The sequence below is a fragment of the Coregonus lavaretus genome, assembly GCF_964263955.1.
Source record: "Coregonus lavaretus genome assembly, chromosome: 7".
Classification (NCBI taxonomy): Eukaryota; Metazoa; Chordata; class Actinopteri; order Salmoniformes; family Salmonidae; genus Coregonus; species Coregonus lavaretus.
This window is the reverse complement of record NC_139994.1, coordinates 52369448-52396509: the sequence shown is the minus strand read 5'-3', so window position 1 is coordinate 52396509 and position 27062 is coordinate 52369448. Positions and strand designations below refer to the sequence as shown.

General features: G+C 43.9%; 1 protein-coding gene across 1 annotated transcript; it reads right to left on the bottom strand.

Annotated features, from left to right (window-relative positions):
* Positions 1-380: 380 nt before the first annotated feature.
* Positions 381-26305, bottom strand: arhgef15b (Rho guanine nucleotide exchange factor 15b). The gene is made up of 16 exons (XM_084166388.1): positions 25953-26305; positions 21506-22075; positions 13337-14365; positions 13146-13200; positions 12361-12422; positions 10582-10859; positions 9239-9399; positions 5786-5938; positions 5395-5524; positions 5143-5217; positions 3425-3517; positions 3096-3250; positions 2793-2960; positions 2336-2421; positions 2054-2158; positions 381-1712 (listed from the first exon to the last, which is right to left on the bottom strand). Exons 2-16 carry the CDS (start codon positions 21969-21971, stop codon positions 1546-1548), a joined length of 3183 nt encoding a protein of 1060 aa, XP_084022514.1. The 5' UTR covers positions 21972-22075; positions 25953-26305; the 3' UTR covers positions 381-1545.
* Positions 26306-27062: the final 757 nt, after the last annotated feature.

The following is a 27062-nucleotide window of genomic DNA, read 5'->3' as shown; positions in this document are numbered from 1 at the left end:
AACGCTTTGCCTCCAATAACCAGTACTTGGGATGCGGTGGCCCTGAGAAATGGGACTGTCACAGAGTCTGAAGGGACGGCTGTGGATGCCCTGTTAAGACTGGGTGACCTCACAACCCCATGTTGTCCTCATTTCAGTTAAATCGGCCACAAATGTACACAACATATTTGACAGTTAATCTCAGTTTCAATTAGAGAAAATAAAACTGTGAAGACCTTTTTACAAGTTAAGTGTGTACCACACAGTTTAATTAACCACTACATTTTCCTATGTGCCTTTTGGATTTTGTTACTTGCCAAATAGTTAATAAATATTATAATATATTCATATTTTAGACTCAAGTCAATCTTATTTGATCTGTTGAAAGAAACACTCCCATTGAAAAACACTATAGAGTTTTAATAAGAACACTACGGTCTTGAACCAGATTAAACCCACTCACTCACTCAAACAAACGGTATGGAATGCGGTTTTAACCAATCAGCATTCAGGATTAGACCCACCCCGTTGTATAAAGAAGTAATAGAGACCTGTTGATATCTTAGTTTGGCTCCACTAGATGATGAAGCTCCATGTTACCAATATTACTACCGTACATCACATACAACCAGGTTTTGTGGTTTTGACATTATGTACGTGACTTAGCTATGACTTTTTTTGTGTCCAAAAATGGCAGTCAAATGTATTCAATCCTGTAGTGAGGACGATAAAACAGCTGTAGGCTTCTAGTACAATCCATTGGAAGGCACTTCAGAGTTTGATCTATATGCCTGATACACCCAATGATACATGATATGTGCAAACTGGTATGGTATACCTGACTGACATATTGATACAGGGGCACTTTTCAACTGGGGCTTTCCTATGGCAGTGAGTGGAGTGGGGTTAGGTGCAGGTTCACACACACACAAACAAACTCATACTATACACTCACTCAAATACATACTCAACTTTTGGAAGCATGTCAGAGAGTAGTCCATTTTTGTTTGCCTGAAGTCCATCTTTCTCCAAAAAAAAAACATTCCCCCATAACTTCCAACAAATTACTAATTTGTACAAAATGAAAACATGCTAATTGCACGATATGATAACGTCGGGTTTTCACCAACAACGAATTCAGCATGAGAAGTTCCGCCCCATTCATTTTCAACGAGGGCACGTAGAGAAATATGTGGGGAATTGTGGGAAGGTGAGCGGGGAGAACCCTGCTAGCAGAGCGGTAGAAAAAGTTGAGCTCTGCTCTACTTTATGCAAATGTAGAGTGAAGTGTTGTAAAGAAGAGTCAAAACCCACTGTAAGATAGCTGGAGATATGAGATTTCTGAGGAGCGCTGAGTGTTATTCAGGTTAGCATGCATGGCAAGCACTGGTTCACTCTCCCTATCCAGTTTAATGTTCTAGTGACGTTCTGTCAACGTTCGATTGATGTTCTGTCAACGTTCGATTGACGTTCCGTCAATGTTCTCCTGATGTTCTGTCAACATTAAGGTGATCCTAAAGCATGGTCTTTACTATTCTGAAATGTTCCCTTGACGTTCCGTCAACATTATGAAAGGGTCTTGACCTTGTTGGTGACGATGCTGGCGGCCTGAATGACCCGATAGCGTTCTCGAAGGTTCCGCCGCCGCACGTGCTCGTTGGTGATCTCTAAAACGTTCTCCACAGGGAACCAACCCTTCTGTCCGTCGGAAAGACGGATCCCCTCGTACAAACCTGGAGAGATGGAGGGAACGAGGGAGGGAAAGGAAGTGGAGGAGAGGAAGAAGGATGGGTGAATGCGGGGGGGGATAGGATGTTTATATATAAATCATGCAAAATAACATTCACAAATCAATCAACTGCTACAGTATAGAGGTTAAGGTAGGTTAAAGGGTTGAATTAGAATTGTCGGGATAAAAGACAGTTGGGGAAAAGAAGTGGGTTTAATTCGATAGGTTATTACTGTGTTATTAGTAAAGTAAAGACCGGATCATTTCTGGATTTGTAAAATAAAGTGCTACCCAGTTTCCTAATTAACCACATTAAAAGGTCACTAGTGTCCTGCCAGGTCTTACCCTCGTTGGTCTTCCGCACCACGTTGATGATCTCAGTGGGTTCCAGGGTGAGCTCATCAGCCTGCTGAGCAACGTACTGCTCCACACACTGCACCTGAGGACAGTCTGAGGACAGAAACAACAGTAAATATCAAGAACCCACAAACATAAACCACAAGTACAAATAGCCCAAAGTTTGTCCATGTAGGCAAACAGAGTCATTTTTGTGTGGATGGTTGAATTTGGCAACTAACTCAGTCACTAATGGCTGCCTAACTGCCGCTAGCTAACCCAGTCACTCACCCCAGTCCTCATATATGACCTCCTCCTCGTCTCCATCAGGGTTACTGGGGTTAGGGAACGCTGCTATCCACCTGTGCAGGTCAGACCTGAAAAGAAATGAGGGGAAAAATAAACGTGAGAATGTGAAACAGACCATAGAGTGTGAATAGTCTTATTTGTATTTGTAAAGGATGTCACACTGCTTGCTTAGCGAGTACCACTTCCTCCCGATTCGGCTCACACAGACTCGAACCCAGTACCTCTGCTTTGTTAGCACACGTGACCACATTCGTGAAGTGTTTTACCAGTCGGTGTCACCGTAAATTTAACTATTCGGTGCGCAATTTGGGACACTTCAGGCTGAGGAGTAAGTTTCATACGTCCCCATGTGCTGCATATCACTCACTCACACACACACACACACACACACACACACACACACACACACACACACACACACACACAGTGTTGTACTCACTGTGAGGGGGCCTTCATCAGTCTCTCCATCATGCGTCCCTGGTGGTTCTCCAGTAGAGTCAGACAGAAACAGTGTTCATAGCTAGGGCTCAGGGCCTGGTCCGCTCTTATTGGCTGAACCTGGACCAGGGAGCGGTGGGCGTGGTCCATCACCACGAAACGCTCCGAACTAATGGAGATAAGAGGAGGAACCAATCACATTGAAGGGCTAAGACAGTAAAATGAGTCAGAGACTGTATGAATGTAAAATGAGTCAGAGACTGTATGAATGTAAAGCCTTATGAACACCATAAGGGGAACTCACCCCTTCTTGGTGGCGATGATGAGCAGGTCGTTGAAGAGGAAGAGGTAGACGGGGGTGAACTTGGGACGCAGGTTGAAGAGGGTGCCACCTTTGGCCATCTCCTGTACCTCCCCACGTTTCTCCAAGAAACGGGTTTGGGAGATGATGGGGATAGCCTGATAGAGAGAGGTGGGGGAAGGAGAGAGGGGATAGATGGAGAGAGGGAGAGAGAGAGGGGAGAAAGAGAGAGAGATAAATGTATAACAATCAAGCAGAAAGGGATAGGCTCATAGTATATGTGGGTGGTGTAATAACTGATTGACTGACTGACTGATTAATTAATTGATTACCTTGAGCTTGTCAAACTCCAGCGTCTTGGAGAGGTGGATCAGCTCCTCCACCTGTTTCATCTTCCCCACTTGGGTGTTGCACTCCTCTATGATCTGAGAGAGCGAGAGGGAGGGGAAGAGGCAGAGAGAAAGAAAAAAGAAAAAAATCGTGTGAGACAAAGGACAAGAGACTGAATGAAAACAGTAGATCAGAGACACCTTGGCTGCCTCTACACTTTTCCTCTCAGACAGAAGAGCGAAACAGTCCTAATAGCCCGTCTCTAATTTCATGAAAATACATTTTCCTCTCTATCACAAGTGTATCAAGTTCTTCTCTTTTTCAAGAGGATCCCTCCCTTCTTGAATAACACTAGCTGGTACAGCAGTGACCGACAGCCCAGGTAGCACATAACGTCCTGAGAACCATATGTTTCTTAGAACTTGGTGAGAGCATGGTTATTTTGCATACAACCTTCCCACAATGTTCTGGTAATGGTGAAGGATACCCTGAGAACGTTCTGAGAACCATATGTTTCGTAGGTGGGAATTTCAGTACTTCAGCATAACGTTTTCTACAGGTCTCCTCATGGTTCTACATAAAGTAATGTTCTCATAACGTACCGAGAACGTTAAGAAACAACGTTCTTCTGTGGGAATTGTAGTACTTCAGCATAACGTTTTCTACAGGGTTCCCCATGGTTTTATTTAATGTCGTATTCTCAGAACATTAAGAAAACTTTCCATAAAAACCACAAGAAAATATTAGTAACGTTCAAAGAACATTCTAAGAACGTTATTTAAAAACATATACATTCCGTTCTCAGCATCAACAAAACTCTCTATCCTCTATCTTGCTAACTGTGTTAATAAGTGCTTGTTTCCTTTGAAATTGGGTGTTTGAATAGACTTAAAAGAACAGCTTTGTATGAGCCGACTAGGTGAAAAATCTGTCGATGTGCCCTTGAGCAAGGCACTTAACCCTAATTGCTCCTGTAAGTCGCTCTGGATAAGAGCGTCTGCTAAATGACTAAAATGTAAATGTAAAATGAGTTTGAAAAAAACATGGCATGTTGCTCCATCCTGGTGGCGCAGTGTACCAATTCCACGGATAGAGAACAGAAGACCATAGGTTTGAATCTCACTGACGCCAAGCCACAGAAGAAAAAAAAGAAATATGTTAGCATGATTAATGCCTAAGCAAATTAATTTCCATGTGTCCTATCTGTGCTTGGAGTTCAAAACAGTTAACCCAAACTAAGCTAGCAGTGTTACTAAAAGTCTTATTCTCAGAACATTAATAACACCTTCCAGGAAAACTTTCAGGGAACCATAGTAAAACGTTCCCAGAACAGGCTAAATTTTCACTTCCGTTCTCAGAACATTTAAAAAACATTCTGTTTTACCAGTCAGGAAACGTATGGCTTCGTTCCCAGAACCAATGGGAAACCAAAAATGTACGTTCCCACAACTTCCAAGGAACCAAATGTGCTAGATGGGAGTCCTCATCTCTCATCTGTCTCTTCTGCACTTGGTCATATTGTCATTGTCTGCAGTGACACACTGAGTCACTATCTCTGTCCTCTCACAATATGATATCCTCTTTCTCACACAATAGACCAGGGGACTGACGTCATTGTTCCATATTCCAGAACGGTGTGGAACAGTGCTTTAGAATGGAACAATCGGAATGTCTGTGGGCGGGTGGGCGGACGGCTGGATGGAAACAGGAGGTGTGTTACCTTGGAAACAGAGTCCAGGGCCTTGGAGGCGGTCTGTTCCTCTGTAGTCCCCTCCTTTGTTCTTTTCAGAATGTTCTGATGAACAACAGCAACAATAAGCCATGTTACACATACAAACAAATGAGGATCTGGATTCAAGACAAAAAAAAATCTAATATTCATGTGGTTTCATGCTTTTCATTGTGATAGAAAACACTTTGTAGTCCACTTCACAGTGGCCACAAAAACTACAGGTCCCATGATACCCCTCACCTCGATGAGCATCTTAATGCGTGTGATTCGTTGGAAGGGCAGCAGCAGGAAGGACATGAATGGCAGCCGCTGGCACTGAGGAGACTCCTGCAGACGGGTGATGACTGTGGCAAACGCCACATTGGTTTTCCTGTGGGGGGACACACATTATTCAGGGTCCCATCTTTGTCTGGTTTGCTGAGTAAATTATAGGACCAAGATGCCTCCATCAACATTCCCAAAATTCCCAAGCTTTCCAGAAATTCCAGTTTTATTACTGGAATCATGATGGAATAAGCAGGAAATCCGGGAATTCTCCGATCTGGATTTCTGGAAAATCTGGGAATTTGGGGGAAAATTACCAAGATTTTGCAACCCTACCTCTGAGATCTAGTAATAGACCCATACTTACATGAGGGATGTGTAGGTCTTCTCCTGGTAGATCTGGTTGCGGACATAGTCGATGTAGGCCGGAAAGTTGTGCTGTGCATGGTAGTGGATGATGTCACAGATGTCAGAGAACATCAGACCTTCGTCCATACGGTCCTCCAGGTCCTTCAGAAACCTAATGGGGGGGGGGGTTGGAAAGGGCAAAGGTTATGGTTTATTCTATTGATGAGGGGTTTATTAAAAAAAGGTCCAATGCAGCCGTATTTATATCAATATTAAATTATTTCTGGGTAACAACTATGTACCTTACTGCAACAGATTTCCATAAAAATGGACAACATTTTTCAACAAAGAATTTAGCTAGGACTGTCTGGGAGTTGTCTGAGTGGGGAGGGGAAAACTGAAAACTAGCTGTTATTGGCAGAGAGGTTTGGAACTCTTTTGTTATTGGTCTATTAACCAATTTACCACGTGATGTCACCATGGAAAGCCGAAACTCATGCCCATACAAACTTGCTGATTAGAAGGTCCTGTGTAGATTGCATTTTTAACTAGCAACTGTCAGGAAATAACTCTAGCTAGGTTTCCATCCAATTGGCGACAGATCTTCATGTGAATATTCTAAAATTTGATGGAAACGCATCTCTGGTGGCATACAGTGAGGGAAAAAAGTATTTGATCCCCTGCTGATTTTGTACGTTTGCCCACTGACAAAGAAATGATCAGTCTATAATTTTAATGGTAGGTTTATTTGAACAGTGAGAGACAGAATAACAACAAAAAAATCCAGAAAAACGCATGTAAAAAATGTTATAAATTGATTTGCATTTTAAATGAGGGAAATAAGTATTTGACCCCTCTGAAAAACATGACTTAGTACTTGGTGGCAAAAGCCTTGTTGGCAATCACAGAGGTCAGATGTTTCTTGTAGTTGGCCACCGGGTTTGCACACATCTCAGGAGGGATTTTGTCCCACTCCTCTTTGCAGATCTTCTCCAAGTCATTAAGGTTTCGTTGCTAACGTTTGGCAACTCGAACCTTCAGCTCCCTCCACAGATTTTCTATGGGATTAAGGTCTGGAGACTGGCTAGGCCACTCCAGGACCTTAATGTGCTTCTTCTTGAGCCACTCCTTTGTTGCCTTGGCTGTGTGTTTTGGGTCATTGTCATGCTGGAATACCCATCCACGACTCATTTTCAATGCCCTGGCTGAGGGAAGGAGGTTCTCATCCAAGATTTGACGGTACATGGCCCCGTCCATCGTCCCTTTGATGCGGTGAAGTTGTCCTGTCCCCTTAGCAGAAAAATACCCCCAAATCATAATGTTTCCACCTCCATGTTTGACGGTGGGGATGGTGTTCTTGGGGTCATAGGCAGCATTCCTCCTCCTCCAAACAAGGCGAGTTGAGTTGATAACAAAGAGCTCCATTTTGGTCTAATCTGACCACAACACTTTCACCCAGTTCTCCTCTGAATCATTCAGCTGTTCATTGGCAAACTTCAGATGGGCATATATATGTGCTTTCTTGAGCAGGGGGACCTTGCGGGTGCTGCAGGATTTCAGTCCTTCACGGCGTAGTGTGTTACCAATTGTATTCTTGGTGACTATGGTCCCAGCTGCCTTGAGATCATTGGCAAGATCCTCCCGTGTAGTTCTGGGCTGATTCCTCACCGTTCTCATGATCATCGCAACTCCACGAGGTGAGATCTTGCATGGAGCCCCAGGCCGAGGGAGATTGACAGTTATTTTGTGTTTCTTCCATTTGCGAATAATTGCACCAACTGTTGTCACCTTCTCACCAAGCTGCTTGGCGATGGTCTTGTAGCCCATTCCAGCCTTGTGTAGGTCTACAATCTTGTCCCTGACATCCTTGGAGAGTTCTTTGGTCTTGGCCATGGTGGAGAGTTTGGAATCTGATTGATTGATTGCTTCTGTGGACAGGTGTCTTTTGTACAGGTAACAAACTGAGATTAGGAACACTCCCTTTAAGAGTGTGCTCCTAATCTCAGCTCGTTACCTGTATAAAAGACACCTGGGAGCCAGAAATCTTTCTGATTGAGAGGGGATCAAATACTTTTTTCCCTCACTGTATGCCACCAGAGATGCGTTTCCATCAAATTGACTTGTTGCGTGATGACTTACTGCACACACAAATAACTTTTGTGGTTAAATTCCCATGTACCGGATAAAAAAAATACAAGCTTTCATTGCATTTTGAACTCTAATGATGGTTTTGTCACAAAAAATTTTGCGTTATATAGCGAATGTGCCCACTCTGGTATTGGCACATGCTCCTTAGCCAACACCTCGCAGATACAGTGCTGGTATAGCTTCCATGATGAGATTACTATGGACAAAAGAGCGAGATTATTTTTATTTGTCAAACGGCAGCGAAGCAGCGATCATCAGAACACACGTGTTGTAGGCATATTTGGAGGCTGGTCTTCTAGAATGTCTATGAGCCAAATGGATGTAAAAATTAATTCAAAAGATAACGGCCAGTGGCTGTAATTGCCAATGTAGTTTTCAATCAATAAAATTGATGTACTGAAAGTCAGATTAAAGGGGGTTTAGTAATATATTCACGAAATGTCTCCATAGATAAAAAATGTAATGTGATTAGACTGGTAATTTGTCTTTCAAGGTCATGCAAGATCATAGAACAAAATGGAACACACAAACATTTGATTTTTGTTTCCTTCCTTCTCTTTGACATACTTTACTCATAAATTAAGCTACATAGTAATAGATTTCTACAAAAGCAACACCCAGGGGTGGTAATCTCAATCATTAACCTTCTTTACCAAAACACACTTAGGGACAAAGGGGAGATTGCTTGTATTCAGTATAAACATTGTGCATGGACTGCATAGGAGCCACTATACATCTACGCAAAATACCAAGGGGGGCATTATCTACAGTAAATAGAGAGATCCTGACACGCCATACACTCTCTACAGGTTTAAACGTCCGGCAAAACACAGCCTCATTGTTTCATGTCACATCAAGGATAAAGCGGTTGCCTGTGGCTGGGGTGGTCACTGTTGTGCTGGGGTAGGGCCTGTACTCTGCACACATCATAGCTCTGCTACAACCAGGATTGTCCTGATCTATCGGTATCGATTGTCCTGGCCTAACGGTATCAATTAGATCATTGGATTTGTTCTGACATTCTTGATTTCTTGTTTCTAGTTTGTGATTATCTGTGTACTTGTTTGACATTCTACTGCACTGTTAGGAGCTAGTAACATAAGCATTTCGCTGCAACGGCTATGACATCTGCTAAACTGTGTCCGTGAACAATAACCTTTGATGTCATAATCTAACGGCATTCATTGTTATGATCTAACGGTATAAATTGTCCTGATCTAATGGTATGAATCTATCAATCTGCGTCAGATGCTATTCCTTATTTCTTTCCTTCCTCTGACTCCAAACGGTTTTAGCTGAGTATCCTTTTACTTCTCTCGCTTACCTCTCGCTGACCTCCCGGACTCGCAGGACGTTGGAGAAGAGGGTCTTCCTGTCCCGGATGTTCAGCGCCTCGTCCAGATCCCGGGAATCCAGGAAGTGTTCTGTGAGAACTCGTAGGGAACGCAGGTACGACGCTTCCGATGTCAACACCTCAAACATACTCTGAGGGAAGAGAGAGAATGGGACGGTGAATTCATACATTTTATTCATACACTACCATTCAGAAGTTTGGGGTCACTTAGAAATTTCCTTGTTTTTGAAAGAAAAGCAATTTTTCTGTCTATGAAAATAACATCAAATTGATCAGAAATACAGTGTAGACATTGTTAATGTTGTAAATGGCTATTGTAGCTGGAAACGGCTGATTTTTTATGGAATATCTACATAGGCGTACAGAGGCCCATTATCAGCAACCATCAGTCCTGTGTTCCAATGGCACTTTGTGTTTGCTAATCCAAGTTCATCATTTTAAAAGGCTAATTGATCATTAGAAAACTCTTTTGCAATTATGTTAGCACAGCTGAAAACTGTTGTGCTGATTAAAGAAGCAATAAAACTGGCCTTCTTGAGACTAGTTGGGTATATGGAGCATCAACAATTGTGGGTTTGATTACAGGCTCAAAATGGCCAAAAACAAATAACTTTCTTCTGAAACTCGTCTGTCTATTCTTGTTCTGAGAAATGAAGGCTATTCCATGCGAGAAATTGCCAAGAAACTGAAGATCTCATACAACGCTGTGTACTACTCCCTTCACAGAACAGCGCAAACTGGCTCTAACCAGAATAGAAGGAGGAGTCGGAGGCCCCGGTGCACAAAGAAAGTTATTTGTTTCTGGCCATTTTGAGCCTGTAATCGAACCCACAATTGCTGATGCTCCAGATACTCAACTAGTCTCAAGAAGGCCAGTTTTATTGCTTCGTTAATCAGCACAACAGTTTTCAGCTGTGCTAACATAATTGCAAAAGGGTTTTCTAATGATCAATTAGCCTTATAAAATGATCAACTTGGATTAGCCATTTACAACATTAACAATTTTTACACTGTATTTCTGATCCATTTTATGTTATTTTAATGGACAAAAAAATTGCTTTTCTTTCGAAAACAAGGACATTTCTAAGTGACCCCAAACTTTTGAATGGTAGCGTACATTCAAACCGTTATTGAATATCACCATCAGAATTGAGTATTTCCTACTGATGATTCTCTAGAAAACCTGAACCCTTGCTCTTCCCTCACTGGGGGATTCCATGTTAATACATGACAATGTCCTTTCAACTGTTCCTTAGGCCTAATTTCTCTTATTTGACTTGCCTCTCCCTACCCCCTTCCCACCTCTTCCTCACCTCCTGGTACTTGCACTGTTCAGGGCTGAGGGTCTCCAGCACCCCACTGTCCCGTACTCCTGGTAGGTCCTGCCACAGGGTGCTCTGGCCCGGGGTGGGCAACGGAATAGTACCACTGCCCACCGCCCCCACGCCACCCGACCCAATGCCCACGCCACTACGGCGGGCGGTCCAGTCCATGTGGTAGTCGGCGCTAGTCTTGCTGATGTTGCGGCACACCGTCTGGCGCCGGATCTCCTTGGTGATGACAGTGGCGCGGTACGTCTGGTACAGAGGCTCTAAGGGGGTACAGAGGGGTCAAAGGGCAAACAATCTCTCAATACAAATAGATTAGGTATTAATATGTGGGGTATTACTCTATGGGTGACCCTCAAACAATGATGATATACCAAACATTTTCTGTTCTTTTACACCTATATTTGCGTGTCACCTGTAACCTGATTCAGCAGTGTCTGATATTTTGGGTGTGTCAGATAACCTTAATGTCCTGCAGTCTGGACTCACAGTCAATATAGGATCCTCTCCTGGTAACCTTACCGTCCTGCAGTCTGGACTCACAGTCAATATAGGATCCTCTCCTGGTAACCTTACCGTCCTGCAGTCTGGACTCCCAGTCAATATAGGATCCTCTCTTGGTAACCTTACCGTCCTGCAGTCTGGACTCCCAGTCAATATAGGATCCTCTCTTGGTAACCTTACCGTCCTGCAGTCTGGACTCCCAGTCAATATAGGATCCTCTCTTGGTAACCTTACCGTCCTGCAGTCTGGACTCCCAGTCAATATAGGATCCTCTCTTGGTAACCTTACCGTCCTGCAGTCTGGACTCCCAGTCAATATAGAATCCTCTCTTGGTAACCTTACCGTCCTGCAGTCTGGACTCACAGTCAATATAGGATCCTCTCTTGGTAACCTTACCGTCCTGCAGTCTGGACTCCCAGTCAATATAGGATCCTCTCTTGGTAACCTTACCGTCCTGCAGTCTGGACTCCCAGTCAATATAGGATCCTCTCTTGGTAACCTTACCGTCCTGCAGTCTGGACTCCCAGTCAATATAGGATCCTCTCTTGGTAACCTTACCGTCCTGCAGTCTGGACTCCCAGTCAATATAGAATCCTCTCTTGGTAACCTTACCGTCCTGCAGTCTGGACTCCCAGTCAATATAGAATCCTCTCTTGGTAACCTTACCGTCCTGCAGTCTGGACTCCCAGTCAATATAGGATCCTCTCTTGGTAACCTTACCGTCCTGCAGTCTGGACTCCCAGTCAATATAGGATCCTCTCTTGGTAACCTTACCGTCCTGCAGTCTGGACTCCCAGTCAATATAGGATCCTCTCTTGGTAACCTTACCGTCCTGCAGTCTGGACTCCCAGTCAATATAGGATCCTCTCTTGGTAACCTTACCGTCCTGCAGTCTGGACTCCCAGTCAATATAGAATCCTCTCTTGGTAACCTTACCGTCCTGCAGTCTGGACTCCCAGTCAATATAGAATCCTCTCTTGGTAACCTTACCGTCCTGCAGTCTGGACTCCCAGTCAATATAGAATCCTCTCTTGGTAACCTTACCGTCCTGCAGTCTGGACTCCCAGTCAATATAGGATCCTCTCTTGGTAACCTTACCGTCCTGCAGTCTGGACTCCCAGTCAATATAGGATCCTCTCCTGGTAACCTTACCGTCCTGCAGTCTGGACTCCCAGTCAATATAGAATCCTCTCTTGGTAACCTTACCGTCCTGCAGTCTGGACTCCCAGTCAATATAGGATCCTCTCCTGGTAACCTTACCGTCCTGCAGTCTGGACTCCCAGTCAATATAGGATCCTCTCCTGGGTGGGGCTGCAGGAGCACTGGGACAGGAAAGAAGGGCAGAGTGTTGGATAACTGACTAAGCTGAGAAAGTGTGAATGGGTGAAAAATAGGCCAGATTCTAACACTTTGGAGGCGAGGTGCTGGCTAGCAGAGTAGAACACATGAAAAAGAAAAGGAGAGTCGAAAACTCTAGGAGCTCAGATGCAATCATTGAATTACCAACGTTTTGACAGCCAAGCTGTCTTCATCAGGGTATAATGACAAACACTGCGGGTCACTAGTTTATATAGTTTGAAAGGACACACAGGTGTCTGTAATTGGTTGATTTACAGATATCAATAGAACATATAAAAAAAAGCCTGAATGGAGAACATATGATCATAGATCCAAATTGGCTACATAGGCCTCCATGCATCCTTCCTTCCTTCCTTCCTTCCTTCCTTCCTTCCTTCCTTCCTTCCTTCCTTCCTTCCTTCCTTCCTTCCTTCCTTCCTTCCTTCCTTCCTTCCTTCCTTCCTTCCTTCCTTCCTTCCTTCCTTCCTTCCTTCCTTCCTTCCTTCCTTCCTTTAGGTAATCACTGATATGTGATTGGATAAGTCATACCCTATCGCCTTCATTGATCCAACCCACACTGATCTGTGGTAACTTACAGGAAGGGAGGAAGGATTTTCAACAGGGCCAAAACAAAGACATATGAGATGAGAGTAGAAGAGGAAGAAGGAGGGAAGAAACAGAAGAAGATCAGGGATGAGTTAGCTTACCGGTCTTCCTCTGTGTCCTCCTCCTCTCCTTTAGTGTTTCCATCCTCCTCTTGTTCTAGAGGGAGACACAAAAGAATGAACAATATACCCTTCCTTTTATATTGGATCCTCTCCTGGTAACCATATATGTAACCTCGCACTAGAAAATATGCTAGAAAACAGGTTTATTGCATGTTTACTTTTATACCAACCTTTTATAGCTTGGTTGATAGAATGGCCGGAGATGTTACTGAGTCTCCTGTCGTCCCTGCCCGTCTTGGTGGGCTGAGGTGGGGGGACTCTGTGGGGCAGCAGGGGGCTGGTGGGGGTTGGAGGGACCACCCGGTGGGGTACTATGGGGCTGGAGGAAGGGTTGGGGGATGAGGGGCGCAGGGAGTGCCACTCCTCCGTGGTGGGCTGGGGTAAGGCGATACCCCCCCTGTGAACGGGCGTGAGGTTGTGGCCAGGTGTTTTGGACTTGTCCTGGGCGAGGGGTACCCGAGGTGGGATGGCGGGGGGGGCGTCCTCAGTAGTCTGGGTTTGGGATGGGTCCGAATCGGACTGGATAGAAGTGTTGTCCTCCGAGTTGCTGGAGGACAGTTTTGACCGACGGACTGGTTTCCGAACCATGATAAGAGGAATGTCCAGTTCTTGACAGATCTTTCTGGGTTTTGGCTCCACCATTAGTAGAGTAGCTTCATATATAGAGTCCTCCTCCTCTATGGAGGCATTCAAATGGCTTGGGGGAGATTGAGTTCTTTTAGGGGGGATGGGGGGTGACTGGGGGCGTTTTAGGGCCAAGGAGGTCAGAATGACCTGGTATCCTGGGTCTGACCTTCTCCGGTTCCCTTTGTCTATCATCACATTCAGAACCTGGTTAAACTTTGCCTTCTTGAATCTCTGCCCCGCCCCTTCCTCACTCGACAAACCGCTCCCCTCCTCCTCCTCCTCCTCATCCCCAGCCTCGCTCTCCCCCTCCCCTCCTCTCTCCTCCTCCTCTGTTTCATCTTCCAGCACAATCTCCTCTTCTTCTTCTTCTTCTTCTTCTTCTTCCTCCTCCACCTCCTCCTCCTCCTCCTCGTTGATGGGCACCCATACCAGCTTCATGCCGGGCCGGTGGAGGTGGCACACACAACTGCAGTCCCGGTCGCAACATGGGCTAAGGGGTGTGCCTGAACCGTGCTCCGGCTCAACTTCCACTCCTCCAATCAGCTGAAGCTCAAACTCTTTTCCGTCAGGTGCTGGGGGAGAGGGAGGGACACAGAGTTAGATGGTTTGGGAGGCTATAACATATCACTAACATAACACATCATGTTTTACATCCACTGCCCCCTTTTGCCTATATACACAGTACCAGTCAAAGGTTTTAAAAAACACCTACTCATTCAAGGGTTTTTCTTTATTTTCAAAACTATGAAATAACACATATGGAATCATATAGTAACCAAAAAAAGTGTTAAACAAATCAAAATAGATGTTATATTTGAGATTATTCAAAGTAGCCTTTATGACAGCTTTGCACACTGTTGGCATTCTCTCAACCAGCTTCATGAGGTAGTCACTTGGAATGCATTTCAATTAACAAGTGTGCCTTGTTAAAAGTTAATTTGTGGAATTTATTTCCTTCTTAATGCGTTTGAGCCAATCAGTTGTGTTGTGACAAGGTAGGGAGGGTATACAGAAGATAGCCCTATTTGGTAAAATACCAAGTCCATATTATGGCAAGAACAGCTCAAATAAGCAGAGAGAAACTGCAGTCCATCATTACTTTAAGACATGAAGGTCAGTCAATCCGGAAAATGTCAAGAACTTTGAAAGTTTCTTCAAGTGCAGTCGCAAAAACCATCAAGCGCTATGATGAAACTGGCTCTCACAGGAAAGGAAGACCCAGAGTTACCTCTGCTGCAGAGGATAAGTTAATTAGAGTTAACTGCACCTCAGATTGCAGCCCCAATAAATGCTTCACAGAGTTCAAGTAACAGGCACGTCTCAACATCAACTTTTCAGAGGGGACTGTGTGAATCAGGCCTTCATGGTCGAATTGCTGCAAAGAAACCACTACTAAAGGACACCAATAATAAGAAGAGACTTGCTTGGGCCAAGAAACACGAGCAATGGACATTAGACCGGTGGAAATCTGTCCTTTGGTCTGATGAGTCCAAATTTGGGATTTTTGGTTTCAACCGCCGTGTCTTTGTGAGACGCAGAGTAGGTGAACGGATGATCTCTGCATGTGTGGTTCTCACCGTGAAGCATTGAGGAGGTGGTGTGACGGTGTGGGGTGCTTTGCTGGTGACACTGTCTGTGATCTATTTAGAATTCAAGGCACACTTAACCAGCATGGCTACCACAGCATTCTGCAGCGACACACCATCCCATCTGGTTTGCGCTTAGTGGGACTATCATTTGTTTTTCAACAGGACAATGACCCAACACACCTCCAGGCTGTGTAAGGGCTATTTGACCGAGAAGGAGAGTGATGTGGTGCTGCATCAGATGACCTGGCCTCCACAATCACCCGACCTCAACCTAATTGAGATGGTTTGAGATGAGTTGGACCGCAGAGTGAAGGAAAAGCAGCCAACAAGTGCTCAGCATATGTGGGAACTCCTTTAAGACTGTTGGAAATGCATTCCAGGTGAAGCTGGTTGAGAGAATGCCAAGAGTGTGCAAAGCGGTCATCAATACAAAGGGTGCCTACTTTGAAGAATCTCAAATATATTTTGATTTGTTTAACACTTTATTGGTTACTACATGATTCCATATGTGTTATTTCATAGTTTGGATGTCTTCACTATTATTCTACAATGTAGAAAATAGTAAAAATAAAGAAAAACCCTTGAATGAGTTGGTGTGTCCAAGCTTTTGACTGGTACTGTATGTTTGCAGTAATAGGAAATTAATAAAGCATGAGAAAGATACATGTTTTTTGGTTTGTTTTGTTTGGCTTTTATGTGACCAAGAACTCCAAGACTTTGGGATTACTTGCTCCATTCCAGGTCTGTATTGACCCTTGAACCTTGGCAGACGTAAACCCTCTATGGAGTTCACTGATCACTGTGGTTGCTTCCTGTCTAGTCTGGTCCTACATCTGTATCCTGTGATAGCAGGGCATATCACTTTCACTGTGTGTGTGTGTGTTTTCTAAGGAAAGGTAAACATTAAGCCTTAAGCATTATAAACACAAACTGGACTGTCCAGTCAGCACAAGTGCTATGCAAATAGACGAAGTCTCCAGTGCCTTGACAGTAAAGATTGACGAGGTAGAAACTGTCTGATGAGCATGCCATAAAATATTTATGGGAATGGAATGCACATCAGTCAAATCATGTGAGCATGAGCATGTGTGTGTGAGAGAGAGAGAGAGCATGCGTGTGTGCATGCAAGCGAGAGAGAAACTTCCCTGTTTTAGCCAAATTAACATGCAACCTTCCTATTTTGATAATGGTTTCAATAGATGTTTCTACTTTAATGATTTGTTTTTTGCTTTGTCAGAAACTTGGGGAAGTATTCTTAAGTTGTTTAGCCTGAGGGTTTAATACTAACAAGAAACAAGTAAACATATGTACTTGTGTTTATCTTTTCTGCAGTCAGAAATGCTACTAGTTCCTTGATTTTCTTGCAGTTTTGGACAGGAACCCTCTGGCTTTCTCTCAGACAGCTCTCATTTCAGCTCTCCCTCTCTTTCTCTCTCTACCGCTCTTCTAGATTTCTACCCAGCCTCTTCCTCTCTTTGCCATTCACTCACTCACACACATACATGCATGCACAAGCAGACGGACGGATATGTTTATATATAAATGTTTTCCTTTATTTAACCAGCTTAGTCTCATTGAGATAAAGAAAACCGGTTTACCTATACAGGTGCACTGACAGAACCTGTTTCTGGCTGTTAGGGTAGTAGGTAAAGGGAAAACATGTGTCCCCCTCTAGGCCTCAGAAATGAGGCAACACACCTGAGCACAGATTCCGCTCTCAAAGGAACATACCGCACTCGCATGTGGCATGCATATAGGTGACTTTTGCTGCATATGGTAAAGATCAAACTGACAACGAAACGTGTAGAGGTACATATATATATTATTATAATATTATATATTATACATGAAACCTGTCAATGTTTGTAACACTCAAATACCAAACAGATTTTTTTCTTAACCTCTCACCCTAGGGCTAGCTTGTTGGTTTGGGACTATTGTTAATGCTTTCTGATGATTATGTCATGTGTTACTGTTGACAACACTTGATTTATGGGCATCCATGGGAAAGCTAACCTGTACAAATACAGTTAATGTTGTTGCTCTGTCTGTTTTGCTTGCCTTGTAGATAGGTAGGCTACATTGCAAATCATAACAAATGATCAGTCGCTATCATAACATACGTTTTTTTGTATAAATATTGATTCATTAATTGATCGATCGATATACTGACTGGCTGGGTCCAAAATCTGGTTTGCCAACTACTTACTATTTATTTATTTTTATTTCACCTTTATTTAACCAGGTAAGCCAGTTGAGAACAAGTTCTCATTTACAACTGCGATCTGGCCAAGATAAAGCAAAGCAGTGCGATAAAAACAACAACAGAGTTACATATGGGGTAAAACAAAACATAAAGTCAAAAATACAACAGAAAATATATATACAGTGTGCAAATGTAGCAAGTTATGGCAATAAATAGGCCATAGTGCAAAATAATTACAATTAGTATTAACACTGGAATGATAGATGTGCAAGAGATGATGTGCAAATAGAGATACTGGGGTGCAAATGAGAAAAATAAATAACAATATGGGGATGAGGTAGTTGGGTGGGCTAATTTCAGATGGGCTGTGTACAGGTGCAGTGATCGGTAAGGTTCTCTGACAACTGATGCTTAAAGTTAGTGAGGGAGATAAGAGTCTCCAGCTTCAGAGATTTTTGCAGTTTGTTCCAGTCATTGGCAGCAGAGAACTGGAAGGAATGGCGGCCAAAGGAGGTGTTGGCTTTGGGGATGACTAGTGAGATATACCTGCTGGAGCGCATACTACGTGTGGGTGTTGCAATGGTGACCAATGAGCTAAGATATGGCAGGGATTTGCCTAGCATTGATTTATAGATGGCCTGGAGCCAGTGGGTTTGGCGACGAATATGTAGTGAGGACCAGCCAACAAGAGCGTACAGGTCACAATGGTGGGTAGTATATGGGGCTTTGGTGACAAAACGGATGGCACTGTGATAGACTACATCTAATTTGCTGAGTAGAGTGTTGGAGGCTATTTTGTAAATGACATCGCCGAAGTCAAGGATCGGTAGGATAGTCAGTTTTACGAGGGTATGTTTGGCAGCATGAGTGAAGGAGGCTTTATTGCGAAATAGGAAGCCGATTCTAGATTTAACTTTGGATTGGAGATGCTTAATGTGAGTCTGGAAGGAGAGACACCTAGGTATTTGTAGTTGTCCACATACTCTAGGTCAGACCCATCGAGAGTAGTGATTCTAGTCGGGTAGGCGGGTGCCAGCAGCGTTCGATTGAAGAGCATGCATTTAGTTTTACTTGTGTTTAAGAGCAGTTGGAGGCTACGGAAGGAGTGTTGTATGGCATTGAAGCTCGTTTGGAGGTTTGTTAACAGTGTCCAATGAAGGGCCAGATGTATACGAAATGGTGTCGTCTGCATAGAGGTGGATCTGAGAATCACCAGCAGCAAGAGCGACATCCTTGATATACACAGAGAAAAGAGTCGGCCCAAGAATTGAACCCTGTGGCACCCCCATAGAGTCTGCCAGAGGTCCAGACTACAGGCCCTCTGATTTGATACATTGAACTCTATCTGAGAAGTAGTTGGTGAACCAGGCGAGGCAGTCATTTGAGAAACCAAGGCTATTTAGTCTGCCAATAAGAATGCGGTGATTGACAGAGTCAAAAGCCTTGGCCAGGTCGATGAAGACGGCTGCACAGTACTGTCTATTATCGATCACAGTTATAATATCGTTTAGGACCTTTAGCATGGCTGAGGTGCACCCATGACCAGCACGGAAACCGGATTGCATAGCGGAGACGGTACGGTGTGATTCGAAATGGTCGGTGATCTGTTTGTTAACCTGGCTTTCAAAAACGTTCGAAAGGCAGGGCAGGATGGATATAGGTCTGTAACAGTTTGGATCTAGAGTGTCACCCCCTTTGAAGAGGGGGATGACCGCAGCAGCTTTCCAATCTCTGGGGATCTCAGACGTTACGAAAGAGAGGTTGAACAGGCTAGTAATAGGGGTTGCGACAATTTCGGCGGCTAATTTTTGAAAAAAAGGGTCCAGATTGTCTAGCCCAGATGATTTGTAGGGGTCCAGATTTTGCAGCTCTTTCAGAACATCAGCTGTCTGAATTTGTGTGAAGGAGAGGCGGGGGCAAGTTGCAGCGGAGGGTGCAGAGCTGGTGGCCGGGGTAGTGGTAGCCAGGTGGAAAGCATGGCCAGCCGTAGCAAAATTCTTGTTGAAATTCTCGATTATTGTAGATTTATCGGTGGTGATAGTGTTTCCTAGCCTCAGTGCAGTGGGCAGCTGGGAGGAGGTGCTCTTATTCTCCATGGACTTAACAGTGTCCCAAAACTTTTTGGAGTAGTGCTACAGGATGCACATTTGTTTGAAAAAGCTAGCCTTTGCTTTCCTAACTGCTTGTGTATATTGGTTCCTAACTTCCCTGAAACGTTGCATATCGCAGGGGCTATTCGATGCTAATGCAGTACGCCACAGGATGTCTTTGTGCTGGTCAAGGGCAGTTAAGTCTGAGGAGAACCAGGGGCTATATCTGTTCTTAGTTCTGAATTTTTTGAATGGGGCATGCTTATTTAAGATTGAGAGGAAAGCACTTTTAAAGAACAACCAGGCATCCTCTACTGATGGAAGGAGATCGATATCCATCCAGGATACCTGGGCCAGGTCAATTAGGAAAGTGTTTTAGGGAGCGTTTGACAGTGATGAGGGGTGGTCATTTGACCGCAGACCCGTTATGGATGCAGGCAATAAGGCAGTGATCGCTGAGATCCTGGTTGAAGACAGCGGAGGTGTTTTTAGAGGGTAAGTTAGTCAGGATGATATCTATAAGGGTGCCCATGTTTACGGATTTAGGGTTGTACCTGGTAGGTTCCTTGATAATTTGTGTGAGATTGAGGGCATCTAGTTTGGATTGTAGGATGGCCAGGGTGTTAAGCATATCCCAGTTTAGGTCACCAAGCAGTACGAACTCTGAGGATAGATGGGGGCAATCAGTTCACATATGGTGTCCAGGGCACAGCTGGGGGCTGAGGGGGGTCTGTAGCAAGCGGCAACAGTGAGAGACTTATTTCTGGAAAGGTGGATTTTTTGAAGTAGGAGCTCAAACTGTTTGGGCACAGACCTGGATAGTATGATAGAGCTCTGCAGGCTAACTCCACCCCCTTTGGCAGTTCTATCTAGATGGAAAATGTTGTAGTTGGGGATGGACATTTCTGAATTTTTGGTGGCCTTCCTAAGCCAGGATTCAGACACTGCTAGAACATCAGGGTTGGCGGAGTGTGCTAACGCAATGAATAACTCAAACTTAGGGAGGAGGCTTCTGATGTTAACATGCAAAAAAACAATGCTTTTACGGTTACAGAAGTCAACAAATGATAGCTCCTGGGGAGTAGGAGTGATACTGGGGGCTGCAGGGGTTAACCTCTACATCACCAGAGGAACAGAGGAGGACTAGAATAAGGATATGGCTAAAGGCTTTAAGAACTGGTCTTCTAGTGCGTTGGGTACAGAGAATAAAAGGGGAAGATTTCCGGGCGTTGTAGAATAGATTCAGGGCATTATATACAGACAAGGATATGAGTACAGTGGAGGTAAACCTAAGCGTTGGGTAACAATGAAAGAGATAGCATCACTGGGGGCACCGATTGAGCCGGTCTCCGCGTGTATGGGGGGTGGAACAAAGGAGCTATTTGAGGCAGTACTAAAACTACATACTGTGTACTTATCGCACTACATACTATTTAGCACGTACTGTTTAGTAAAAACGAATGCAGTAAGCAACAAAATCAGCATACTAGTATCATCCTACTGAGAATGTGTCATCTAATGCGCAGTTGTGTTGATTCCCGCCATTCCTTCATTGTGGTACAGCGAGTCCCTCAGCCTATTATCAGCTGTTGTCAAAACACACATGGGTCTGGAAAGACGATTCTCTTCCTTAAGTGTGCAGTGAATTCTACTAGATGAAAAGGCAAAATGAGTATGACATCCTGGCATTTAAAGTATACTACATTAAAAAAATGTCATATACTATAAAACGAATTTCTTGCATACCCAAAATGCCTACTATTTAGAATGCAAGTACAGATATTTCAGACACGCCCACTGACCGATTGCATTAAAAACTAACTCTACCTGATCGACTGACTGGGATGCCATTCCCCTCCTCTCCTCCAGGGGTGTCCCTCTTGGCCTGGTTGCTCTGCTGCCGCAGGATCCGGCTCCTCTTCATGGGCAGTGGAGGGGCCTGGTCTGGACTCCCAGACTGCTGGATGGAGGCCCGGGATGGTTTGGGCTTGACCGTGGGAGCCCTCCTGGGCCCTCGGATCCGGAGAGGAGGATTGATGATGGTGCCATTGGGAGTTGGTATAGCATATCCCATGGTGGTTGGTGTAGTCTCTGGGTGGCTGAACTTGCTCACAATGCTCTTGACTTTACCTCTGGAATTGCTGGCTGTGCTGCCCCTCTCTCCGAGTTGGGAGGGGATGGAGGGGGCTCCGTTGGAGGGAGGGGGTTTCCTAGAGATGGGGGGCCGGGGTTTGGCCTCCGGTCTGGGGGGTAAGGGGGATGTGGGGCGTATGGAAGGTTCCGGGAGGGACATAGTGGAGGGTGGTCTGTATTTTCGGGAGTATTCCAATCTGAGCCCTGACCTGTCAGGAGGTCAGGCTTTCAGGTCAAAGGTCAGTTTGGGTGTGTCATTTTCACCTGGAGAGGACAAAGAGAGAGACTGAATACAGCAAGTCTGAATGAGGACAGTCTAGTTTCGCACTACTAGGGTCATTATACTGTTTTATGTTCTCAGGTCTGATATTCGGCAATACAACCATTATAAGTATTTAATATGACAGTAATAAACATTTTCATACACACACACACACACATCACAAGAAACAGAGCATCCTTTTGCAATCAAATCCAAATAATTTAATAGAGTTCTCTGAGCTCTGTCGCTGCAGTAAAGATTCCTAAGTTAAAGAAAGAAAGGAATGATAACTTTGTCCTGGTGAGAGAGAGGATTGGAACTTTGGACCGGAAGGAGGAGGCACACCTTCCATTCTGATAAACCTGCTAACCACAGATCAATAACCATGATAATGCTATAGGACAAGTGTGTCTGTAAAATAGACCCAGTAAATTCAGGGAGTGCCATTTCCCCAAGGCATGTCGATAATAAATGGATAGCTAACATCACCTCCTATACATACAGTACACTGATAATTTGTCTACAGCACAAATAGCAAATATGAGTTACAGTTAAACACATATTGCAAGCATGCCACCTAGAATAATAATTATACGGCTTCCAACTAGGAAAACAGGTTACGTAATGAGTTTCACAATAGGAAGCTCAACAATAACCAGAGCAAATCTCCTTAATGATTTATGCCAGAGTCCATTCAGCCATTTTAAGCTTGTTAATGAACAACAGCAAAGTAACGGAGAGAGAGACCGAGACATTTATATTTGGAGGAGAAAGGGGAGGAAGACAAGAAAAAGATTAGAAACAGGGAAATTACTGTACCATTTTGGAATGGATCATGTTGTGAAATCAAATAAAAATGTATTCATCACATGCTTTGTAAACAACAGGTGTAGACCAACAGTGAAATGTTGACTTACTTACGGGCCCTTCCCAACAATGCAGAGAGAAGAAAATAGAGAAATAATAGAAAAGTAAAACACATAATAATAAAAGATGCATAATGAGTAACGATAACTTGGCTATATACAAGGGGTACCAGTACTGAGTCCATGTGCAGGGGTACGAGGTAATTGAGGTAGATATGTACATATAACTAGGAATAAAGTGACCGATAGTAAACAGTACCAATAGCATATGTGATGATTCAAAAAAGTTAGTGCAAAAAGGGTCGATGCAGATAGTTAACTAAATAGCTACCCATACTATTCAACTAACTATTTACCAGTCTTATGGCTTGGGGGGTAGAAGCTGTTCAGGGTCCTGTTGGTTCCAGACTTGGTGCATCGGTAACGCTTGCCGTGCGGTAGTAGAGAAAACAGTCTATGACGACTTGGGTGGCTGTAGTCTCTGACACCGCCTGGTATAGAGGTCCTGGATGGCAGGGAGCTCAGCCCCAGTGATATACTGGGCCGTACGCACTATCCTCTGTAGCACCTTATGGTCAGATGCCAAGCAGTTGCCATACCAAAAGCGGTGACACAGCCAGCCAGTCAAGATGCTCTCAATGGTGCAGCTGTAGAACTTTGAGGATCTGAGGGTCCATTTCAAATCTTTTCAGCCTCCTGACGTCGAAGAGGCATTGTTGTGCCCTCTTCACGGCTGTGTTGGTGTGTTTGGACCATGATAGATCCTTACTGATGTGGACGTCGAGGAACTTGAAGCTCTCGACCCGCTCCACTACAGCCCTACATTTCCTGTAGTCCACGATTAACTAATTTGTCTTTATGACATTGAGGGAGAGGTTGTTGTCCTGGCGCCACACTGCCAGGTCTCTTGCCTATAGGCTGTTTCATTGTCGTCTGTGATCAGGCCTACCACCGTTGTGATGATGATGTTGGAGTTGTGCGCGGCCACGCAGTACTGGGTGAACAGGGAGTACAGGAGGGGACTAAGTACACACCCATAAGGGGCCCCCATGTTGAGAGTCAGCGTGGTGGATGTGTTGTTGCCGACCCTCACCCACTGGGGGCGTCCCGTCAGGAAGTCCAGGATCTGCAGAGGGAGGTGTTCAGTCCCAGGGTCCTTCGTTTAGTGATGAGCTTGGAGGGCACTATGGTGTTGAACGCTGAGCTGTAGTCAATGAAAAGCATTCTCACATAGGTGTTCCTTTTGTCCAAGTGGCAAAGGGCAGTGTGGAGTGCAATAGAGATTGCATCATCTGTGGATCTGTTGGGGCGGTATGCGAATTGGAGTCATGTGCTTTGGCCAATAAAAAGATAACACACTGTAATGACATTACAGTTCCATGTGTCAATGCACTCTGAACCCATCTCTACCACTTGTGGCTAGTTACAGTAAGAACCCCTTCATTGAAGAAAGACATGATCAAATGTTACCCTGGAAGAATTTAAGTCATAACCACAATGTGAATACTCGCTAAGGGTGTGTGCACCGCAAACATTCTGAACGGATGATCAGGCATCGCATTTGATACTCTGTAAGGGCTCGGTACATGACATTCAATAACCTCATTCCTTACATACACTACATTCATTCAAAACAGCTGAGGGAAGTATACCTCCTTTTCTGTTCCCTTCTTTCTATAAAAAGGGAAAAAGTTGATGTCATGAACAAACTAATTTCATTGCGAGGTCATTCAAGACACCAAAACAGCAGTTAGATAGCCACAGCTCTTGCCATATTAAACCAAAAGAGAGATTAGGTTAGTCACCATACCAATTACTCATCAGCCTATACAGCAAGGCTTCTCTATAGGGTGGGTATTGCATCACTCTCTCTAACTGCAGTGTGATCATAGATCTGTACAGATTCCAATGGCTCACCTGTATCCATATTTCTGCATGAACGATTGCCTAAGGCACACTTTCACACTTGACACTTGACTTGAAACCCCGAGACTCCTTCAGCACATAACACCAACTTCGACTTGTTGACGGCTTTCAACTTGATGTGTCAGTGTGGGTGAATTCTGGTTCCAGCTTTAGCCTCTGGTTTTGATTAACAATGGAAGTAGGAGTGGCTGCTTGTTGGTAATGAACATACACAAAGAACTGATCGACACATACAGTCTGTATTATGTCTCCTTAAGTGTACACCCCTCTGCCTGTCTGTGACCAACCATCAGTATGGAGAACTATTGTCCACTCTTGCTTTCTGACCTGTTTCAGTCAATAGCCGCATTATTCTGTGTTTCAGGCAGGCAGGCAGACAGGCTATCAGGTCTAGCTCACTAGGCCAGTCTTTCACTCTGTCAAAACGTTCAGCCATTGTATCTCTCAATCAATCCTGGAGAGCCCCAGTGTGCACCGACCCACTCAGTTTTTTAAGATTGATTTTCATTGTGTTATCCATTCAGTTTGGCAGTCCAGCTGACGATCCTAAGTGCTTTAGTGGACCTCCATCCATTAACCACATGCATTCTGTGTGTGTGTGTGTGTGTGTGTCTGTGTGTGTGTGTGTGTGTACATGGCCATCTGCTCTTAAGTGTCACAGGACGGGGGCTTTAGGAAGAGAAATCTAGAGCACTGGACACAGCGTCTAGGGAAGAACTGACAATAGCCATTATAAACAATTCCGGCTCTCTATGTCTGTTTGTCAGGAAGAGCGGAAAAGGTGTGTTTTGACAGGAAGGAAACACACACACAACACTGGCTCGTAGTTGAATTTGTACACACAAAAATATTCATATTCATGTTTCAAACCTTAGAGTTTATTCAAGGTTATGAAAATTGTTAATGAAAAACTGTACAAGAAAAAACATTTTTATATACTGTCTTGGACCATGTATGCAATTAAAGTTTGCAATCTGAATTAAAGTGCAACAAATGTCACAACCACATTTGATGTGTCAATTGATTTTGTCAAACAACTGTCAAAATCGGAGGCAGCCAGACAGTGAATCAAGTGCATGCTACTCACCAGTAGATTCGCATCCACGTCCGTTAACAATCATCCAACGACAATCCAGAAGTGTTAATGTAAAATTGTTGATTTGCCAAAACCCCTGTCAACGATTAGAAATCGTCCTCCTCCGATTAAAAAACAAGTATCTTTAATCAGTCGCGGCTACACTAGTCAGATTATGCATCAACTTCACTAATTCCACAAAAATGTAAAATCCATAAAAGACAATGTAGGGTAAACATACACGGTAATAATAGTACAACGAACTATAGTGTGCTCTGAGTATTCCTTATTGTTTCGCTGTAGGTCCTAGTATGCTTTTATCTGTGCGGTTCGGGAGCGATGTCATCATTGCCAGTTCTTTGTTTCCTGCTTGCGTTTGCGTGCGTGCGCCTGCTGTCCGCCCGCGAGTGTGGGGTTGTGCCCCCCCGAGATTTATCCACCCCACTCCCCCTCCCTTTCTCCCCTCTGTCTCCCTCTCCTCTCACAACACAAACAGAACACAACTCGCCCTTTCAATGGACTAAACATCCTTTCAAAACAACACACTGACACACTGGTGGCGAGATATTATAATAGAAGTGCTTGAGCAGCATTTTCAGGAATAGGCTAAATAGCCTAACTCCTTTATAAATAGGCCTACTTTTTTTTTAAATAATATAGATCTTCTCTTTCTTTTTGTATTACTATAGGTTCCTTACTGCCATACTTCAGAATTACATAGACCCAGATGATTTATTTTGTAATGCTTATTAATTTCCTTCCGTGCAGGTGCACAAATTGACAGGTGCTCAAGAGTTCCTTGTGAGAGTGTCTGTCTCTGGTCCCGCCCCTCGACATAGCCTTAAACCACTATTCATTTTTTTTTGTTTACTACTCTCATCTAAAATAATAATAATAATAATAATAATAATAATAATAATAATAATAATAATAATAATCTGGAGTCTGTAGAAACGTTTACACTGTATTTTTGACTGTCATATCATACTCATAATAATATATTGGGTTATAGTCCAGTCTTGGTTATTCTATGCATTTTTTTATTGAATAGCCATACCATTTCTAATTGTCTCACTTTATACATTGAAACCATGTTTTCCAAATATTACAGTGCTATTCTAT